The following is a 17,852-nucleotide window of genomic DNA, read 5'->3' as shown; positions in this document are numbered from 1 at the left end:
AATATCTTTTAATTTATATTCTTTAACATATTATTCTAGTCCTCACATATATCGATTTTATTTTCTTTTTGTCCTCGTTCTATTGATTAAAAAAATATTAATATCATATGTATAATAACTAAAGTGATTAAATGTGTAGGATTTCTTAAAAAAGTTTAAAGATCAAATGAGCAATTAAATTTACTGCATTTGACTCAAAACACTTAAATAATTAATTTCATCCAAATTTTTCCAGGTTTACGATGAACTTGAATTATGAATTAGTTTAGGTGAGAGTATAATCTGTAGAATTATGAATTAGTTGAATTATGAAAATATAAAAATTTATAACTAAAGTTTATATTGATTAAAAAAATATTAATATCATATGTATAATAACTAAAGTGATTAAATGTGTAGGATTTCTTAAAAAAATTTAAAGGTCAAATGAGCAATTAAATTTACTGCATTTGACTCAAAACACTTAAATAATTAATTTCATCCAAATTTTTCCAGGTTTACGATGAACTTGAATTATGAATTAGTTTAGGTGAGAGCATAATCTGTAGAATTATGAATTAGTTGAATTATGAAAATATAAAAAATTATGGGATTAGGTAAACTAAGGTGGTAAGATTCAAGAGACTTTCTTGTAGTGAATAATAATATTTTCCAAAACTATTTTTAAATAATTAATGTACGGAAATAATAAAACCAGACTTTTAATTAAAAGTAAAATCTTGGGCATTCTAATCTTTTAAAAATCATATCATTCATTATTTATAGAGAAAACAATAAAATAAATGTTTATAAAAAAACATTTTGGTAGAAGGTGTTATAAGATGAGAAGAGGAAGTATTATGAGCATGTGTGAGAATATGTGGAAAATGAGGGTTTGGTCCTTGGCAGGTAGCAAATAGTAAAGAAGAACACGTGCAAGAACCCCTGTTTCACTCCTCAACTAATCTATTTATTCTTGTTTTATCCAACCACGTTGTTTAGGAGCTGTGTGGCTGAAATGGGGACTAATAAAAAAAGACCAATTTGGTCTGTTGTCTGTTTGTAAATGGTTTTATCTTTTCTTACTATAAATCGTTTGAGGCAACACCAGAAATTGATTACAAAAAAACAAAGTAAGCCTCTTAATGATAAGATGAGAATCATAGCGATAGAAGATGGGTCAGAATCATCATGCATCATTGTTCTGTCTATATATATATATATACTGACAAAATAAAATGGTTGGGACTTCCAACGAATAAGCCCATTTTTAAGTTCTGGCCGCCTCACCTCAATTTTGTTATTGGTGGACTGTGTATGAAACTCGAACACTTCTATTAAATAGTGTGTCGGTGTTAGATACTTATATCGGATATCGATACTCGTAGGATACGTATTCGTAAAATATCTAATTTAAAAAGTATTTATTAGATTTCTGATAATTCTAGTACGATTATAACATAATTTTTTTAAAAAAATACATTAATTTTCTAAAAACTTAAACTTATTGTATAAATTTATATTATGATTATAAAAATAAGAAACAAATCATTTTGAACCAGTTATGAAAAACATCTTTATGCTCCAAAAAATAATCTGGAACATACTTGTGCACATAAATCTTTATTATTAATTTATATAATTCATAATTATATAATATATATATTCGTATCCCCATGTCCTACATTTTAGAGATTATATGTATCTTCGTGTCTGTGTCTGTGTCGTATCAGTGTCTGTATCAATGTCAGTGCTACATAGTCAAGTAACTCATAAATATGCACTTATTTTTTATTATTTAATAAAAAGTTATTGTTAGAATAAATTTTTACATATTGTGGTAATACTTGTTAATATTTCCAGTATTGTTTTAAGACTTAAAGAAATCCATGTCCGACTTTTATTTATCATGAAAACTGAAACCAAATAAAGCAACAAATCGCAACTTATACAATTTCATACATTTGTAACTACTTAGAATAAAAATAAAGAAAACCATTTGATACGGTATCAAGGGAACGTTCCCATATATATCCACAAAAACCAGTTCTGTTGGTTTGGTATAGATAATAGAAGAAACATATATAAAACGGTAACTGATGCCATTTAGCAACAGCAAATGTCACAGAAAGAAGATTGTTTACTGCAAGCAACATTATATAACATACATATTTGCATAATAAGATGAACAATTTTAGCATAAACCAGCCCAAACCGTGCATGCCACAATTCAAAGGGAAAGAGGTTTCAATGTAGTATTATAAGCAGAAGAGTTACTTTGTTGAAAATATGGAAAAATATAGATACCATCTTTAAGTTTTCTTGAAGAATTATCTGCTTGATATCCTGAGATTTTTAACAAAATAATGGTTAGCATTGAATTCAAAAAATACATAGTTATCTAAATTTGTAAACTTTGAAAACACTTATCATATTTTTGGTTATTTTTGAAAAAATACACAGTTATCATAGTTATCTAAATTTGGCATACTTAATTCACTACTTTTGACAACATCATTTTCATGATTTACAAATGTTTTTTATATTTATATCGTTGTTAACATTAAAAAAATCATAATGATAAAAAAATACTACAAGAAAATCATTAATAAAAACAAATTTAATAAACTAAAAAAAATTAGTTACTATATTGACTAGATTATATACTATTTTATAGACTAATTTTTCTTTTGTATCTAAAATAGTTTTTGTTATTAATAAAATTTATAAACTAGTTTTTAAGTTGATATCTAATTAGCTATCAAGGTTTTAACTACCAACTTTAGAATCTAAATTAATTGGTAGCTAAAACATTGATAGTTAATTAAATACTAATTTAGAGCCTAATTTATAAACAAAAACTATTTTTTATACCAATAATTTTTTAATCTTTAAAATAATATTTAATTTATTTAATATAGCAACTAATAAATTTTGGTCTCTTAAATTAGTTTAACCTTTTTTTTATAGTGTAATATGATGAAAAAACTGGTTATGGGATACTATAGAGGATTAGGATTAGAAAGAGTGGATGGTGTTTTGAGCAAAGATGGCTCGTTGCAAACAAGGCTAGTTGCCTTCATTTGTTGAAGAAAAAAACTAAGATGCATGATCAGTAATATTAGAATTGGTCGTGACTGGTAAAAAAGGTTAAAAACAACGACTATTTTCACTACAACAGCGACGGAGCGAATAGGGCATAGTGAAAACCCAAACACCAACGTTGAAGACAATAAAACAGTAGTGACTTTCGAGCAATGACAGAAAAGAAATAAATAAGAGAAACCAAAAAAATACAAAAACCAATGGTAAAGAAGAAGTACAGAACTCGAAACGAACTTACCAATAGCACGAAGAAGACAATGCAAGCTCGAGGAAGATGAAGAAGAAGCATTAGAACAGAAGAGAAAACAAAGCGCTAGAGAAAGGAAGTATGAAAACGTAAGTGACACGCTCTGAATTGGGATAAAAAATAGTATAAGAGGATGACTATTTGTTATAGTCGCCTTCTTAAACAAAGTGTTTTGTTTTAGGAAGACAGTTATACCAAATAGTCATCCTCTTATAGAAAGTTAATTTAAAAAAGTCACCGCATTTTGAATGACAACGTCTAAACTGGAAAAACGTCTCAAATATAATGTTGAAATAAGTATTTTTTGCACTGAAGTACCAACAATCAATAGTTGTTACATATTTAACATTGAATATGGTGATTTTGGAAAGAAAAGGAAGGCGCAAAAATCTAGGGAGTTTTGTTAGAAATCTTGGAGCCGAAAGACCGCTTTTGAAAATCATTATTTTGAAAATGACCACAACCACCTCTGTTATTATTGCCAGAAAATCCATTTCCATTTCTTGTTTGATTGTTTGATTGCACGGTCCATATCCGAGGTTGGCTTGAAGGATATGTTGGTTTAGAGGATCAATAAAATGTTCTTCTTAAGCTAACATAATCTCAATATCTTCAACATTATAAGGATCAATTCGTAACACACGATGTAAAACTGTCATATTGATTAGACAGTCCATATAAAATAACTTCAATATGTTCATCCGATGTTAAAGGTGAACAAATGGCAGCAGAGTGTCAACAATTTTCTTTATTTCAAGAAGATATGTTGTAGTTTGACCTATTTTTCTTTTGTAGTACATAGTATGTGTGGAGCTTTATCTAAATTTGAAAAGAAAAATCAAAACCCACCATCATGGTGAGAGCTAGAAGTTATGCAACAAGAAATTGATCTTGTTGTTCATATTCAGAAACACAAGACTAATGGTATTGGTGGCAACATCTTCAGTAGTGATGAACTTCGGTGGTATTGAAGAATCCTCCAAGAAATGCATGAGATTAAGCCCTTTAACCGTGGCAATGCCTGTTATCAAATGAGAAAATTGTCATCATCATTTTAAGGCTAATGAGGGTGTTGAATGTATGAACGGTGAAGGAAAAGATCTTCTTGAGGTAAGAAAGTAGTGATAGACATGATAATAGAGAAAAAGAAAACTCTAAATACTATGTGATAATAGCATAGAAGATGAGAAAGAGAAGGAGAATATTACTTATTGGAAAAAATACATAAAGGATTCTCTCACCTAAAGAGAGGAACCACGGGAAATAGGAAATATATAACAAGCACAAATATCCCATGCATGATACAGAGAGATGCATGACGTATGTTCAATGCAATCTGCGACTTCATCTAAACATTCACTGGTTCCACTTGCTGTTTATAATTATACACGTTACACAGTCTTTAACGCAATTAATTTCGTGCCTCACATCTTAATCATCTTAATTGCATGATAACATAATAAATTTAACTAAAATCGATTTGTTAAACGTATCCCTGATTAGTTATCTTAGCTGAGATTCGATAACATCATAAAAGTTTTACTCAACGAATAAAAATAAATTAAAAAAATACTGCTAGATCGCAATGATAAAATTGACAAACATTAGTATTAGTATTTTGACTGTATTTCTTAATTCTGATCATTTTAATATTAAGTGCTGTTCAAGTAAGATTTTTTACACTATTGGTTGAGTTTGTTTCTATTTTATTTATATACCTAGAGTTTGTTTTACACTATTATGTCACTGATAAATTCATAGTCTTGATTTAAGGTCAATCCCTTTCTCTCCCGTTTTTACCTTGCAATAATCTTCAACATCATTAACATTTACAAAGCCATGCTGACTTTTTTTGTTTAATGAGCAAACTACATAACTATTTTAGTCACACAAAAATCTGTAGAAGTTAAAACCCAGTCCTAAGTACATTACATCTATACGTTTTCTAAAACAAAAACGTTTGAATTTTGCATGTTAAACTTAATTTAATATATAATATTAATTATTTTTAACTAACGATATCAAACCAAATCCATGAACTCGCGAATCAATGTTAACAACATACACTTTATATATATGCATACTGCAACTTTGATATTAAACTCAAAAAGGAAAAATAAAAGAAAACACTTCATCAAAATCCACTAAGACTTTTATTGTGAAAAAATGAAACTGAATAAAACAACAAATACACAATATTTTTGCTTCCAACATGCATTGCAATAGGTAACTAACAATAACTTGTTTATTATCTTGAACTTCTGTAATTGAATATAATAAGAATGAGTAATCCTCTTGGATCTGCTAGCCCTTCTGCTGAATTACAAAGACATGTTTAGTCACCACAGTCCACAAATTCATAGTGGACGATAAGATGGCCTTGAGCATTCCCATTTCCGTCCGAGTCAAGTCTTTGGAACACACTAACGTCCAAGTCCAGACCCCCGTTTTGGCATTGATCCACAATTCTAGCCATTTGCTCATCTCCTGTTCGAGTGTTTGTCACCTACAGCACAACCCATCAACAATAAACTATTACTGTCATCAATCAAAAGCGAAAGTATGCATATATGTGCATGTTAAGGAGGTTGCTTGATTAATTTGTTTTGCAAGAATATCGAGGGAGTGGTGCAAAGCATAACATAAGCATGCATACGTACCCTCAAGCACTTGCCACAAGAAGCTTCGCCTTGAGGCCCTTCAGGTCCACAGAAGGCTGTCCATCCATATTTGCTCCGCCATGAGAAGGGCTGGTTTGCATCCCAAGTGGCGCAATACGCACTCACTGCGAGCAAATCCCAGTTATGCTGCTCAGGTTGGTATAAATGATACGTAGACTCCACAACTGCACTTTGCGCAGAGGCCAGGCCCAGTACACAAACCATCGACAACACGAATAGGGTAAGCTTTGCCATTATTGTTATGATCTTAAGCTTCATTAATTCTCTGGTTAGCTAGTTTGCGTTGCAGTTTATTGAATTAGATGTGCTGGATTTATAGATTCTTTGGGCCGGCACAGCTATGATATATAGTGAAAATCAAAGCTCTTGCAAACTCATTGTGTTCCCTCGTGTTAAGTTGGAGTTGCATTACAATGCTTTACATAGTCTTTAACGTAGTTCGTCACTCACATATTCTTACTTTTACAACGAATATCCATTTTTCGGATAGAAAATGAATGGTTTTTTTTATCAAATGATGGCGTTATTTTTTTTTTTTTTTACTAAAACAGGGTCTGATTAAAAAAAAATTACAAATTTAGGCAAGTCGTGTCAATTCGGTACGACTTCATATGCAGAAGTCATCCCAATTAGGTACGACTTCGGTCCCGTCATATAGAAGTCGTGCCAACTTGGCACGACTCTTCTGCCCTGTCATACAGAAGTCGTGCCAACTTGGCACGACTTCTGCCACATCATAATTTTTTTTTTAATTTTATTGTTTATATATTGGGTAGTAAGTTATGTAATGTTAAAAATTAATTTGATACATAATTCTAAGAGTGTTAGTTTTAAGGAACAAAAAAATTGGATAATCGTGTATGAATCATGTTTGACGGTAATGTAATACAATAACTTGATTATTTTATTAACTAAAAAATGAAGAAAATTGTTATTGAATTTGGAAATAAATACATAAATGAAAATTTATTGTATTTGGAAAATAAATAGAGAATTATTGTTGTGAATTTGCAAAATAAATAGCTTGAGAAGTAATGATTTTACAGAACACGTAATAATGAGAAAAGATTAATTAGAACTAAACAAATTAGTAAGATTCATTACAAGATATAAAATAAAACTATAAAGTTGAACTAGAAGTAAATTATTTATGGGAAGACGTGACACAATGTGGTCTTTGTATTTGTCGTCGAGGTCTTCATGGAAGAGGATCATCAACGACATGTTCATCATCGTTGTTATTGGCTTCATTATGAGATGCTGGTGAGGGCATTGTGGGTCGATAGTGCATGGATGATGTTGGATTATATGCAGAAAGAGGGGAGAATGCCGAAATTCCATATATATTTGGTGGAGTGAAAAAAGCACCTGAAGGAGAAGATAAAAAGTTATACGTGTAAGGAATCTGATGGTGTGGAGAATGAAGTGACAGGGCAGAAATCGTGCCAGTATGACATGACAGAAGTCGTGCCTAATTGGGACGACTTCTGCATATGAAGTCGTGCCGAATTGGCACGACTTGTCTAAATTTATAATTTTTTTTAAACGGATCCCATTTTGGTAAAAAAAAAAAAAAATAATCCCATCATAGTAAAAAAACCAAATGAATGCGGTAATTGATCATTCTAGACAAAGTATATAGAAGAAAGAAAAACTAAGAGTAAGAAATATTTCTAATATGAAAAATGAATTAAATTCATATCAAAGATTACAACTTTAATCTGCTTGAAATAACGAGTTTATAAGCTTTTATGTATGTTTTTTTTAATTAATATAAGATTTAAGCTCATATTCTTAATAATATTCTACCAAAAATGTTTAATACTCCCACATTCCAATAAATATTAATATTTTAATAATTTTTAATTTTTATCACCCATATTCTATACTCCTTCAATAATTGACATCCTTCTTCCTTTTCACTCCGTTACATATTTTATTATTATTATTTTAATAATTTTTTATAATATTTAATTACAAATCTACGTTTTGTTATATTTTTTATTGTTAAAATTAAATAGTCAAAATCAAGAATTAGAGTTGTATAGAACTCTTTTAGATGTCAAAGTATATTTTTGCTATATATATTACGAGGCTAAACTATTATAACACTAAATTATGATATAAAATATTGGCATTATATCTCTCGTTCTGATATATAATAAAATTTCTAATCTTGATATTTTTACACTCTTCATATTCCATATACAACTATTACTATATAACCCATATATAACTGTTTTTGATAATATTTTATTTCTTATCAGATTATTCATTTAAATATAATATTTTTATTGTATTATGGTTATTTTAAAAAATGGTTGTGAAAAGATTTTTTATTTTTTTCCTAATTTAGCTTCACTCTAGATTTAGATAGGACAAAAGGTTCGGAGACAAAAAATTGAGGTGGCCGCAAATTGCGCCTTTCTTGTCATTAAAACGAAAAAAGGAATTGACAGAAAGAGACATTGTCTTGTCCGGACATGTTCACGGGATCTCTTAATACCCCTAACATTAAAAACATATACTTAACATCTTAATAAATTAATTTTTTATTATTTTTATTTTATTTTTTAATTTAAAAATATTATTATATTATTATAAAGAGTTATGTATGTTATTCACTATTCAAAGTGTTAACAAAAATTTTCTCAGAAAATAATATAATGTTGTTTAGATTTGTTACGTTAGAAAGGGAATGTGTGAGAAAAATTGATGGGAGTTTGTGAGTGATGTGATAACTGTGAGGGAAATTTGAATTTTTATTAAATGTGTAAGTATTACTTTACAATTTATTCTTATTTATTAAAAAAAATTATAATGAAATGAGTTTTTTTTTAAACATTCATAAATTTAAAAATTATAATTAAAAACTATAAATATGTATTAATTGTAAATAGGTATAATTTAAAAAATATAATTAAAAAAATATGTATTTAACAAATTAAATAATTTCTCTAAATCTAAACGAAAAACAAAATTTGAGTAGAAAAAATAGAAAATAAAAGTATTTATGAAATAAAATTTGAAACAAAAATTTTCTGACACAAAGTTCGATAAACTTGAAACAAATATGAAAATTCTAAAAAGTTAGAAACTGAGAAAATGTAAACAAAATTTGAACTATAATATTTTTCTTAAATCTTTGGATAAGAAAAGCATATAAAAATATAGAAGTTTTAAAGAAAAATATCAGTTTCAGAACTTATATAATGCGTTCGAAAATCAAAGCATCATAGATCTTCTTAGTTTTTATTGTTTTTTCTTTTGGGATAATTTTATTGTATTTTCACAATAAATTCTAGAATTCTGCAATTAAAGTATGTTCTTCGATATCTTATACTCAAAATAAATATGATATTTTCTAAGTTCAAATGTTGTATTAAGAATTGTTCTTTAACACACGTGGATAATTCAATTTTATTTTTAATTAAAGTCTTGTTTAATTTTCTTAACAATATCTAAGTATGGTATAAAATAAAAAATCTTATAAGTAAAAATATGAATAGACACTAAATAAATTAATGGATATATGTTTTTTTTCATTAATAAAATTGAATTGTTTTTTATGATACAAATTTGGTCATTGTTTAGATGATTGAAATATATTTATTAAATGATGAAAAATTTATTACTTGTCAGTATTATTATTTGTATATAGTGTTCAATAGTGTCTTAACTAGTTTTACTATTATATTTGTTAGACGAATTATTCAACCACAAATGTACTATACTATAATTTATCTGGTGGTAGAACATTACACTAAAATTATTTTAATTTAACTTTTGACATTATCAATTATATATGTTATATATTTTTACTGATCAAGGTGTTAAAATGTATTACAAACGACTTTTTGTTTTTTACTTTGGATTATAAATATCTCCTCAACACTTTTAGTAAAGACAAAATATTTATGAACCATTTAATGCTACAAAGATAATATTTGTAACCACTCGTTTCGTTTTTTTCAAACAACATTTTTTGCTTATTGTTTTTATTTCTTTTTCTTTTCTTTTCCTTCTACCTGTAGCAGTAAGATCTCATTATTAGCAGTTTTACAAACAAATTTAAGCAATAATTTAAAATTCCTGTTTATTGTCTAATATATTTAATTTTTAAAGAAATATCTTGTATACTATATACATGTTAATATTTGTATTTTGACATTAGTAGACGTGTGTCTCTTCTCTTGTTATGTTACATCATATTCATTAATCCTTAAGTACAGTTAACAGAAGTTCTATATAAAAAAAATAGTGAGGCGTACCAAACTAATTTAATTTTCATCTACCATATTTATTTCGCCCATTAAACATTAAATATCACAAAGAACATAAAATTCTTGTCATTTCATTTTCGAACAGTTATGATGGCCCCAAAGTGTGAAACATACATAGACGTGCGTGGTCATTTATTGGGATTTTTTGTTCGTAATTTCTGCAGTAGGTTGAATATATATTAAGTCATGTAAAATATATAATTTTTTATGTGAGTTCTAAAATAATAGATATAATAAATAATAAATTGGAAAATGTTACAGTGTAATATTAAAATTGGTCGATCTCTTAAGTAGGATCCACATTTTAATTAAAAATTACTAATGTGGTGTAGGAATTTCAATATATTGGAATCTAACAAAAAAAATTGATGTCCTTATTTTACTAATTAACATTAACACTTATTTGGACAAATCCTGCAAATTTGACTTATTTGGACAAATCCTGCAAATTTGGCACGACTTCATATCTGTACGACTTCATATCTAGAAGTCGTGCCAAGTTGACACGATTTTGTCACGTCAGTCTGAAGTCATGCCAAGTTGACACAACTTCTACCACGTCAATCCTGACACGACTTTGTCCACGTCATATATATATATATATATTAATTTTCTTGTAAAATTTTCTTATTTAGATATTGAGTAGTAAGTTATGTAATATTTAAAATTAATTTGATACATAATTTTCTAAGGGTGTTAATTTTAAGCAATAAAAAAAATGAATAATTGTGTATGGATCATGTTTGAGGGTAATGTAATATATTAATTTGGTTATTAGATTAATAAAAAATGTTCATATTGCAGAACCGAAGGTTACAATAGAAGCAATTGTCCGCATAAACAAGTTTGATAATAAAATTCAATTTCAAGTTTGATTATTAATTTCCTCATTTTCTTTACCTAAGTATTTATTCCTTCATAAAAAATTATTTATCAAATTAATTTCAAATATTACCTAACTTATAATTTTAATTATAATTAAATAATTATAATATATTTATTTATTTAAAAACAATAAAATTTTAAAAAAATGATGTGGACAGACACGACTTCAGGTTGACGTGACAGAAGTCGTGTTAAATTGACACAACTTCAGGTGGCAAAGTCATGCCAACTTGGCACGACTTATCCCAGATTTGTAATTTTTTTATAATGACCCCATTTTCATAAAAAAAAAAAAAAAAGTAATCATGATGGTCAAGAAAACCTCCTCAGTCTCGTAGTCACCATCCACAGCGGCATGTTCAAATTCTCACTCAGTCTGTTCTACACAAGTGAAGGTGGTGGTGCTCCCGTTGCATTGACACTTGATACAGGGTGGTTCATGTCGCGTGGTCAATATGGTGGCGAGGTCAACCTAGTCGCAGCATTTGCATGGTTATGACAAAGAAGAAGGAGGTGTGGTGGCAGAGAAGGAAGAGATACGGTATCGGATAAAAGAAGATAAAAAAAAAAAAGCGATATCGTGATTAAACATGGATAAAAAAATTATTATTCCTCACCTCAACCACTAACAGTATATGCCAACATTAAATCACGTCTATTAATGTGTTTGGTATGCTAATGAAAATTAAGCAATATATCTAGTAGCTTGACTCTCTTAGTTTAGACTTGTTGAAGAAAACTGAGTGTGATGCAACATGTTGAAGAAGATAATTTATCGACTGAATTTCGGAAGTGATGCCAGAGCATGTACTCAGCCTCCAAGGATGAACGCGAAACAATGCCATGTCTCTTGGTCTTCCATGAAATAAGGGAAGCTCCAAGGAAAACACAAAATGTGGTGATGGATCACCGAGTATTTGGAAATGAAGTTCAATCAAAATCACTGAAGGCTTCAATTTTAATGAGTATCAGCAAGAAAAGAAAATACATTGTCACGGAGAACCTTTAATGTAACAAAAAATTTCTGTGAACAACTTGATAATGTAGTTTGGTTGGAGACTCTAAAGATTGATTGGGGAACTAGACAACGAAACATATATCCAGTATGGTATTGGTTAAGTAAAGAAGACATGCTATGATCCTTTGATAACCTTGTAAATCATGGACATGGTTATTTTGTTCAAACAGACTTTTGTATCCCTTTCAATGGGTGTAGATGATGGCCTTATACCACACATCCCAGTATCTGAAGGAATAGCAAAACAATATTTTATTTGCCACACGTGTATACCTTTGCAAGATCTTTGATATTTCAAGAACTAAGAAGTAATTCAACTATTCAATGTCGTTAAATCTAAAGAATTTGTTTCGTACGGAGTTGGATCCAAAGAACTATTGAAACTGCTCATCTATTTTTTTGTCTTAGTCGGTCAGTTTACTCTTACATTTCTCTTTAAACAAACTCTTTCCTCTCTACTTGCTCCACTCTTCGACCTTCACGTAGTCCTGACCCGGATGGTACCTGCAGAAGGCACTCTGATGCTCAAGTCAGATTTAGTATTCGACACTCGGTATTTTGAGTGTTGTGTAAGAACGTACCTGATTCTTGGAATCTGTGTTATTTATATTATTTTGGTGGACCTTTCTTATTGGGCCATAAGGGAGTTGAGTCATGTTTAGAAGTGTATTACCTAGCTCTTGATTGCTGATTAGCCTCACTAACTCTGCTTAAGCGTATTTGGATTTGTGGTGTCGGTCGGCGTAACGAGCGAGTTCGAGACATGATCTCGATCGTGCAGACTCTATCAGGACACTTGCCCCTAGGCTCAAGGATGATTAATCCGAAGAGTCTTTGTCCAAGACCGATGTGACGATTGGGCTTCCCGAGGTCTGAAGTGACATTGGGCGGCACCTGGTCGAGTGATGTGATGTGCATTAATGAGGGATTTTTTGGCGCCATTTGATGAGGGTCATTGGATCAAGGGAAATCTAACAATTGAGATGGATGTGACGCTTCATCTCCCGATTCTCTCTAAGGTTATAAATATAGTGGTACCGTACAGTGTTGAGACACTGCTCTTGCTTACTTAGACATCCGAAACCCTCACTCATTCTAGCACTTTGCTTACCGTACGACCCAAAAGATTACTCATGTCTTCCTCGTTGTCCTCCTGTTCTTCTTCACCTTCACCTTCGTCTTCTTCTTCTCCCAATTCCTCTATGACTGAGCCCTTGTCGGTCGAGGCAATTCAGACATTGTCCCCTTTGGAGGATGTTGTCCGGGGGAACTATCCGGAAGGTGTTGCCGACTAGTCGGATTCCCCCGAACAGTCGTCTCCTGTCTTAGAGCTTGACTGGGTAGACCCCAAGGTGATTGGGTTTACTTCCACCTTTTTTTACGAGTCCTTCGTTTCTTCTTTTTTGGGGAGGGTCCTGATTTTGAAGTCAGATGTCAACGGTGGTATTTTGACCGTTAAACCCTGTCAACCGACCGATACCATATGTATGGGTCGGTCTCCTTCCGAGGGTCCCTTTTTCTTTTTTGTACTCTTGTTTTTTTTTTCTGATTTATACGTTTCCTTTCCGTTTGATGATTTCACGATGGGCGTCCTTCAGGCGCTCAACGTGGCTCCTTCCCAAATCCACCCGAATACATGGGCATCTCTTCAAACCTTTCGTTTGATATGTGATGTTTACCGTTTGTCCCCCACTCCTGCCACCTTTCTCAGTTATTATACCTCCCACCCGGTCGAACCTGCTATCTCACATTCAAATCTTCTGTGAATATCCAACCGGAATGGAACATGCACGACCCGATCCCGTTCTCCACGTTCTCTAAGCTCTCCTTCACCGTTCCCGAGCCTGAAAACCTTCTCCTCTGCGATGCTCTCGAATACTACGATCGTTCATGTGATCGCATCACCCCCAAAAATGAATGCCGCCTCAAATGTCTCAAGAATTAGAACTTCTTCAAAGTCACCATCACCGACAACCCTGTTATATGCAGACTCACGAACGAGGACAAAGCCACGTTGAAGGAGAAGTGGATCCGGCTGCTAGTGGCAGAACGAGCTTGAAGGCAAGGTTGAAAGAGAAAGAGAAACTCACATCTCTCTGTCTCTCTGCCACATAAGCCCCTCTCTCTGCCACATAAGCAACACTTAACACCATAAACGGAGACTTAATGGAAAGAACAATTTTGGATACATTTTAAAAAATATAGGGAACAAATTGATTTTTTTTAAAATCATTATACTAAATTGAATATTGGTCATAAATATAAAGACGAATAAGTTAATTAATTTTTTTTATCATGTATAGTTTGGACAAAAATAGTGAATGTTTGAAATATTTTTTTTTAATTTTTTTAAGAAACTAATAAAGAATATTTTTATTTAAAATAAATTTGAATCAAATACCATTAAATATCTATTTTGTTCTAATATGTGATAAAGGAGAAACTGCCCTGGAACAAATACATAACTACAAAAACTACTGTAACTCCCAAAATTAGGGTAAGAGAAAAGAGAAAATGAAGATTATAATCAGTACTGAAATTTTATTTATTTATTTATTTTAAAGAGAAATATATTTATATAAATAAAAAGTATAATTTGTAATATACATTAATATATTAATTAATACTATCCCATATTTTAGATGACTTAATTTTGTTTTGGGCTAAAATCTTATACGAAAATCCAAAGTTGAAGTGGGCTAACTTCTTCTTGCCAGGTTTACCTTGTATGTTGTGGTTGCTCCTCCTTCCTCACGGTGTTCTCTTCTCTTCTCACACATTCTAAACCCTAAACATGTCTCTGCAATTTCGGAGGCTCTTACTCCGTTCTGGTTCCTTTTCTTTGAGATCTCTCTCTCCGATTCATCCGCCTCCTCCTCTCATTCCCGGAGATTCCACTACCCATTTCCATTCCAGAACTCTCTTCTCTCCTTCGCTCTTCTTAAACAGACATTTCTCGTCGGAAACCCAAACAGATCCAATTGCGAATTCTCTCTCCTCGGAGCTTCTCAAAGAACTAGACTCCGATCCTCTCTCAGTGTCGCAGCGCCTGCACCTAAGTTTCTCCCACATTACTCCAACCCCCAATTTGATTCTCCAAACCCTAAACCTCTCCCCTCAAGCTGGCCGCACTGTATTAGGCTTCCACCAATGGCTCTCTTCCAATCCCCAATTCACACACACTGACCACACACTCTCCTATTTCGTCGACTACTTTGGTCGCCGCAAGGACTTCAAAGCCACGCATGACCTCCTCTCCGCTGCTGCTGCCGCTTCCGGACCTAAGACGCTGGAGTCAGCAATCGACCGCCTCGTCCGCGCGGGCCGGCCCAGCCAGGCGGTTCAGTTCTTCGAGCGAATGGAGAGAGATTACGGGTTGAAGCGCGATCGCTGTTCGCTGAAGGTAGTCGTGGAGAAGCTGTGTTCTAAGGGCTTCGCGAGTTACGCGGAGAAGATGGTGAAGGAATTGGCGAGGGAGTTTTTCCCCGATGAAGCTACGTGTGATTTATTGATCAGAGGCTGGTGCGTTGATGGGAAGCTAGAGGAAGCTCAGAGGCTCGCCGGTGAGATGTATCGTGGAGGATTTGAGCTTGGTGTAGGGGCTTACAATGCCATGCTTGATTGCGTGTGTAAGCTTTGTCGCGAGAAGGATCTGTTTCGGCTTGATTCGGAGGCAGAGAAGGTGCTGGTGGAGATGGAGTACCGTGGGGTTCCCAGGAATGTGGAGACTTTCAATGTGTTGATAACGAATTTGTGTAAGATTAGGAAGACTGAGGATGCGTTGAACTTGTTTAGTAGTATGGGAGAGTGGGGGTGTTCTCCTAATGAGTCTACTTTTCTTGTTCTGATTAGGAGTTTGTATCAGGCTGCTAGGTTGGAGGAGGGGGATGAAATGATTGATAGGATGAGATCTGCTGGGTATGGTGAGTTTCTTGACAAGAAGGCTTACTATCAGTTCCTCAAGATTTTGTGTGGCATTGAGAGGATTGATCATGCTCTGAGTGTGTTTGCTATGATGAAGGCTGATGGGTGTGTACCCGGGGTACAAACTTATGATTTATTGATGGGGAAATTGGGTGCCCACAATCGTATTGATAGGGCTAATGCTTTGTTCAATGAAGCAAAGACTAGAGGATTGCCTGTGATTCTTAAAGATTATGCTGTTGACCCAAGGTACCAGAAGAAGAAGAGGGTTGTCAAGGCTGTGAAGAAGAGGGAAACCTTGCCTGAGAAAATGGCTAGGAAGAGAAGACGTCTGAACCAGATTCGATTGAGCTTTGTGAAGAAGCCCCAACGTGCAATGGGTCGTTAATGATCATATTTTTTGTACTTCAAAGATTTTGGAATAGATTTCCCTATTTAACCATCGTTTTCTTTGTCTCCTGGTTAGCGTTGCCTATTCAGAGGTAAGTTTTTGTATGGAAATGGTTCCTTTGTAGGAGTATGCGACATATTTAGAAATAATTTTTTTTGTACTGGTTTTACGTTGGTTCATCTGCGGGGGATGCATGCAGAATCAGTATAACGGGTTTATAATCAGTTATTGATATGGACACATGAACGTAACAATAATGTGACTACTGAACTTTAGAAGGTCCTAGATTCACAGAAGGGCAACACGTTAATTGAATGATAAAATGTTGTCAATTTAATTTTGTTTTATTTAGTTGTCTCTTTTCATTATTTATCCCATTCATAAGCCAATATCCAATGCTTCTGTTGAAGGTTTATTGCCGAATTTTCAGTTTTGGAAACTAGAAAGGCTAGCATAAAGTTTGAGCACCAATCAGATTGTAATAGCTAACTCTGTAGTTTATGGAGCAGGAAAAGAAGTTCGATTATACCTAGAATTATTCAGCACCAAATGTTCAAAGAAGAATCTAGCTGTAGAATTGGCTGCTGGAGCTCAGGCCACTGGCTGGCATCATTGTTGTTGTCATCTAAATCTCTTGCGAAGAACTATCGGATTGTGCTGCTACAATATTTTTCAGTTCTGAGCCAACTAGATCCCTTTGATTGGACAGAGAAGAGAGTATTGTTGTGCATTAAGTGAAAGGCATAATTGAGAATCGGAGGGGGGAAAACCAAACCTAGTAAAGATACACCGGAAAACATTATCATTAGCTTCCAATAAACAAAGTCAAAATTTTCTAACAAAAATGGGATCATATAAACATCTATAGTATTTCTTCTCCCTATCCAATTTCCAACTATCTTCTCCATATAATAATACACATAACAAATTTATAAAGATGACAAAGACATAATAATAATAATAATAATAATAATAATAATAATAATAATAATAATAATAATAATAATAATCTTATTATTCATATATTAGACTCAATCTTGCTGGAGTCAATTTGGTTCCTTGTGCGTTGTGACTGATGCCGATGAACAACCAAGTCGATTGTTGTTGCTGATTCCTAAAATGAGTTCAGATTCTGTTCTTGCACTTCTCCACGGCTCTTGGCGCTGTGAAGTTGGAATAAACAATGTATGTAAGATAATATTTTGAATGTTGTTTTTATTTGTACTCTAAAGTTGTTAGGATATGAATTGTGAGGAAGATGATGATGACTAACCAAGGCCAATTGCCTCATAACCTTTCATTATGCAGAGGCGCTTGCATGATTGAACGAACATTCTGT

At 32.3% G+C, this 17,852-nt stretch overlaps 2 protein-coding genes across 2 annotated transcripts; one reads left to right on the top strand and one right to left on the bottom strand.

The window, feature by feature from the left end:
* Window positions 1-5,666: 5,666 nt before the first annotated feature.
* LOC137828539 (pathogenesis-related protein PR-4-like) lies at window positions 5,667-6,246 on the bottom strand. The gene is made up of 2 exons (XM_068635156.1): window positions 5,992-6,246; window positions 5,667-5,837 (listed from the first exon to the last, which is right to left on the bottom strand). Exons 1-2 carry the CDS (start codon window positions 6,244-6,246, stop codon window positions 5,667-5,669), a joined length of 426 nt encoding a protein of 141 aa, XP_068491257.1.
* Window positions 6,247-14,847: 8,601 nt separating this feature from the next.
* LOC137829922 (small ribosomal subunit protein mL104 (rPPR9)) lies at window positions 14,848-16,662 on the top strand. The gene has a single exon (XM_068636946.1). It carries the CDS (start codon window positions 14,993-14,995, stop codon window positions 16,508-16,510), a length of 1,518 nt encoding a protein of 505 aa, XP_068493047.1. The 5' UTR covers window positions 14,848-14,992; the 3' UTR covers window positions 16,511-16,662.
* The last annotated feature ends 1,190 nt before the right edge of the window (window positions 16,663-17,852 follow it).

The sequence above is a fragment of the Phaseolus vulgaris genome, chromosome 7, assembly GCF_000499845.2.
Source record: "Phaseolus vulgaris cultivar G19833 chromosome 7, P. vulgaris v2.0, whole genome shotgun sequence".
In the NCBI taxonomy this organism is placed as follows: domain Eukaryota; kingdom Viridiplantae; phylum Streptophyta; class Magnoliopsida; order Fabales; family Fabaceae; genus Phaseolus; species Phaseolus vulgaris.
This window is presented reverse-complemented; position numbering and strand designations above follow the sequence as displayed.